At 59.9% G+C, this 4,515-nt stretch overlaps 2 protein-coding genes across 2 annotated transcripts; both read left to right on the top strand.

The window, feature by feature from the left end:
- The first annotated feature begins 446 nt into the window (after positions 1-446).
- Positions 447-2,171, top strand: SPRG_07369 (hypothetical protein). The gene is made up of 5 exons (XM_012346155.1): positions 447-654; positions 707-882; positions 935-1,565; positions 1,611-1,955; positions 1,998-2,171. The coding sequence occupies exons 1-5, from the start codon at positions 481-483 to the stop codon at positions 2,091-2,093; spliced, it is 1,422 nt and encodes a 473-aa protein (XP_012201545.1). The 5' UTR covers positions 447-480; the 3' UTR covers positions 2,094-2,171.
- Positions 2,172-2,628: 457 nt separating this feature from the next.
- Positions 2,629-3,938, top strand: SPRG_07368 (hypothetical protein; the record flags this gene model as incomplete). Its single annotated transcript, XM_012346154.1, has 2 exons — positions 2,629-2,909; positions 2,936-3,938. The coding sequence occupies 2 exons, from the start codon at positions 2,629-2,631 to the stop codon at positions 3,936-3,938; spliced, it is 1,284 nt and encodes a 427-aa protein (XP_012201544.1).
- Positions 3,939-4,515: the final 577 nt, after the last annotated feature.

Raw genomic sequence — 4,515 nt, 5'->3', positions numbered from 1 at the left:
AAACAGCTGGAACCCGTTGGAGTATTTTGTATACTTGATGTTTGTATGGAGGAGACGGGCGACACGGGCCATACAAACGCCAAGCTAGTTGACTTGGTACTGGTCACAATGTAGTACGTGTTTCTGTCTGATACCACCAAGTCGAGGCCAGCGTCGCAGTCGGTGATTTCCCACTGCGCCTCGGCCATCGACCGTCGCCACGGAAGCGACGAGGCCGGGGCGCAACCAAATCTGTGGCGTCCTGGTGACGCTGTCGGTTGCAATCGCCAGTTCAACGGCAGCCGAACGTCATCCAAGTGCTCCGCAGATATACCACGTAGAAAAGATTGACAGGGCAGTCGCCTGGGCGTGCAACCGGGATGTGAGACCTCGGTCCTCGCAGTTGAAGTCGGAAACCCCTATGAATGCATACATTGGAAAACCTTCGAGACATTATACTCAGAATTCGCCAATCGCACCATTTTGCAGCGGACGACGACGATGGCGTTCCAAGCCCCGCGCCTGCTCTCGCGCGTCCGCGCGGCCGGTCGCCAGCTCTCGACGAGCCCGTTCGCGCTCGGGCAAGGCGAGCTCGTCCCTGGCATCCACGCGAGCGAGTTCGAGGCCCGGCGCCAGCGCGCCTTTGAGCTCATGCCCCGCGACTCGATCCTCATCGTACCTTTCCTATGATACCATCGTCTTCTATATCTCATGGGCCGATGGCTAGCTCAATGCGGCCGAGGAAAAGTACATGGCCCATGACATCCCGTACGACTTTCGCCAGGACTCGCACTTTCTCTACTTGACGGGCCTCGAGGAACCCGAGGCGATCGCGGTCCTCAAGAAGGACGCGGCCGACGCCACGAGCTTTGTCATGTTTGTACGCCCGCGCGACGCCCACAGGTAGTATCATGCGCGCGCCATGGAAATCGATGCCTCATGCGCATGCGCCTAGCGAGCAGTGGGACGGGCCGCGTGTCGACGTGCCGTCGGCCAAGGCGTCGTATGGTGCGGACGACGCGTTCACACTCGACCAGTTTGAGGCCAAGCTCCCGACGCTTGTGTCGCCTGCGACGCAGATCTGCATCACGCGCGCGGTCCAGAACAAGTACCCGTCTCGCTTCTTGAACGCGACCCGGCCGCTGCAAGCGACGCACAGCATCCAGATGGCCGACAGCCTCATCGACATGCTGCGCGTCTTCAAGTCGCCGACCGAAGTCGCTAAGATGCGCCATGCGTGCAACATTGGCGCCGGTGCATTCGCGAACCTCATGGCGCAGTCGGCGCCGGGGCAGCTCGAGGTTGGCCTCGCGGGGACGTTCGAGGGCTACTGCCGGCGTCAAGGCTCGCTGCGCAATGCATTCCCGTGTGTTGTCGGCGCAGGCAGCAATGGCGCAGTGATCCACTACCTCGCCAAGCGAGGTGTACTCCAGCCCGACGAACTTGTCCTGATGGACTCGGGCTGCGAAGTCACGGGCAACTACGTCAGCGACATCACGCGCACGTGGCCGACGACAGGTCGCTTCACGCCGCCGCAACTGGACTTGTATGCGCTCATCCTCGACGTCCAGCTGCAGTGCTTGGAGGTGCGTCGATACGGTGCTGACGCCGGTTCCTCATGGGCCACGTAGCGCCTGCGCACCAAGATGGAGCACAAAGAGTCCTTGTCGCTCGACGAACTCCACCTCTTCTCGGTCGGATTGCTCGTGGACGGCATGCAAGAGTTTGGCATTCTGCCGCGGCACTTGGCGAAAGGCTCCTCGGCCCTCGACATGGCCTTCCGCAAGTACAACCCGACGCACTTGGGCCACTACTTGGGCATGGACGTGCATGACACGCCAACGTACGCGCGGTCGCACCCGCTCCAGCCCGGCATGATCATCACGATCGAGCCGGGTATCTACCTCCCGCAGAACGACGAGAGCATTCCGGCTGCATACCGCGGCATTGGCATCCGCATCGAAGACGACGTCTTGGTACGCGACTGCGCTGTGATCGGTTTTAACTCCTTGCACTAGATCACGGAATCCGGGATCGATATCCTCACACAGTCGATCCCCAAAACCGTCTCGGACCTCGCGTCGTTCATTGGGAGCGCGCCCGCGGCGATCTAACACGACATAGAAGTACCGTAGTTAGTCGAGTAAGTAGTGAGTCGATTGAGTGCATGCGTCCAAGATGACCGTTCGCCGTCACGCTTGCGCCATCGACGTAGCCAATCCTACCGCGGTGTCGCTGACCACAACAGCGCATCGTCGAGCTCGTTGATTCGGTCCGGCAACCTCCTCGTACAGTGCATGTGGGTGGCACCCAAGTAGTTCTGGCAGTGTCCGTCATCCGCGCAGTTTCCATTCCTGCATGCACATCCGCATGCGTCTACCTCGATAAGAGTTCATGTCGGAGCCCGCATGGTGCGTGGCCATGCACATGGCGTCCTGGCGATGCAGCAAGCCAAGTTGAAGTCGCACGTGACCTGACCCAGCACGTGTCACGATCCGAGTTGACCCGCACTTAGGCCGTATCTAGCGGTTTGTAGGCAGGCGCACTTGCTGGAACTTCAAGGTTGTTGAGCAAACAATCGGGTCGTTTTCTAAACAAGCCGAGAGATCTCCTCGAGCCACACATTGCAATCGTCGCCGTCGCTCCAAGATGCACCGCGTTCTTGCCCGCAACTTTAGCACTGCGCGCCGCGCCGTCGTCGTCGATGGCGTCCGCCTTCCGTTCCACAAGACGAGCACGGTCTACGAGGACATGATGGCGTACGACCTCATGCGCGAGTCGATCAAGGGCCTCCTCAACAAGACGGCGCTCAACCCGGCCGACGTGGACTATGTCATTTGCGGCACGGTCATCCAGGAAGTGCGCACGAGCAACATTGCGCGTGAGCCGCGCTCGGCGCTGGCATCCCCAAGCACATCCCCGCGCACACGGTCACGCAGGCGTGCATCTCGTCGAGCCAGGCCATCTCGCAGGCCGCCGACAAGATTGTGGCCGGTGGCATGGATATCATTGTCGCCGGCGGTGTCGAGACGTTCTCGGACGTCCCGATCCGGTTTGCTCGCCCGTTGCGCAAGCGCATGATTGGCGCGGCCAAGGCCATGAAGGGTGGCCCGGCCGGCATCCTCAAGCTCCTCAAGGGTTTGAAGGTCGCCGACTTTACGCCCGAGGCGCCTGCCATCAAGAACTTCCACACGAACGAGGTCATGGGTAACTCGAGCGACCGCCTCGCCGCGCGCTTTGGTGTCACCCGCCAGGAGATGGACGAGCTCAGCATCCAGAGCCACCTGAACGCTGCCAAGGCTCACGCCGACGGCAAGTACGAGGGCGAGATCATCCCGTACAAGGGCTCGACGGCCGAGAACGGCATCAACCCCAACACGTCGATTGAGAAGCTCACGTCGCTCAAGCCCGCCTTTGTCAAGCCCCACGGCACGCACACGGCCGGTAACTCGTCGTTCTTGACGGACGGCTCGGCCGCGACGCTCATCATGTCGGAGACCAAGGCCCTCGAGCTCGGCTACACGCCCAAGTCGATCATCCTCGACTCGACCTTTGTCGGCGTCGACCCGTTCGACTCGCTCCTCCTCGGCCCGGCCTACGGTATCGCCAAGGTCTTGAAGAAGCACAACTTGCAGCTCTCGGACATTGACCACTTTGAGATCCACGAGGCGTTTGCTGGCCAGGTCTTGGCCAACTTGAACGCGCTCGCGGACGAAGAGTTCTGCAAGACGGAGTTTGGCTGGCCGGCCGCGGTCGGCAAGGTCGACAAGTCGAAGCTCAACACGTGGGGCGGCTCGCTCGCGCTCGGCCACCCCTTTGGTGCCACGGGCTCGCGCCTCGTCAACACGGCCTCGAACAAGCTCGTCAAGGAAGGCGGCAAGTACGCGATCCTTGCGGCGTGCGCCGACTCGGGCCTCGCCTACGTCGGTCTTCTCCAGGCCTACGACGGCAAGAAGTAAAAATGAATCCAATAAAGAAGAGTCTAATTGCATGTAACCCTCACAAGCGCTGCTGCCACGAGGCGCTGCCACGTCATCAATTCGTCGACCACCTTGCACGCCTGGCGGACCCTTGGTTGCGTTAGTGGTCCAGCACAGCCCGCGTGATTGGAATGTTGCTCGGTATGAAAAATGGATCGAACACGAGGAGGCAGCGCGTAGAAGATCGGCAAGTCGTCGAGACGAGCTGGCTTTTTGGCCTGATGGATGGTCGAAGCGTTGGTTGACTTCACTGCTTATCGGAGCACTCTACTTGGCGCTGCGCAGTGCCGTCGTGTCCACTGGACGAATGCAAGGATGATTGATTGGCTCTTCCAAGCAAAATTGGTTCAAACGGGTCCCGTATACTAACAAGGCAGGAGGGACCCCGATTGTGTGACTGGAATGCGATCTTTAAGCGTCGCCGATCGTTGACACGCATGGACCATCGCCCATCCAACAAGAGGAAGACAATAATGATGATGCAGGAGGTGTTCTTATTCTTTAGTAGTATAATAATAATAGCACTGATATACAGGTCGTCGAGGTGTTTTAACCC

This window comes from Saprolegnia parasitica (assembly GCF_000151545.1).
Source record: "Saprolegnia parasitica CBS 223.65 unplaced genomic scaffold supercont2.27, whole genome shotgun sequence".
In the NCBI taxonomy this organism is placed as follows: Eukaryota; Oomycota; class Saprolegniomycetes; order Saprolegniales; family Saprolegniaceae; genus Saprolegnia; species Saprolegnia parasitica.
The sequence above is the reverse complement of the archived record's forward strand: the minus strand, read 5'-3'. Positions and strand labels throughout refer to the sequence as shown.

Excerpts from the sequence above, each read along its gene's own strand:
- SPRG_07369 (XM_012346155.1), top strand. The coding sequence starts at position 481 with ATGGCGTTCCAAGCCCCGCGCCTGCTCTCGCGCGTCCGCGCGGCCGGT. Across the intron at positions 883-934 it reads CGCCCGCGCGACGCCCACAG|CGAGCAGTGGGACGGGCCGC; the intron begins GTAGTATCATGC and ends GCATGCGCCTAG. Across the intron at positions 1,956-1,997 it reads GCATCGAAGACGACGTCTTG|ATCACGGAATCCGGGATCGA; the intron begins GTACGCGACTGC and ends TCCTTGCACTAG.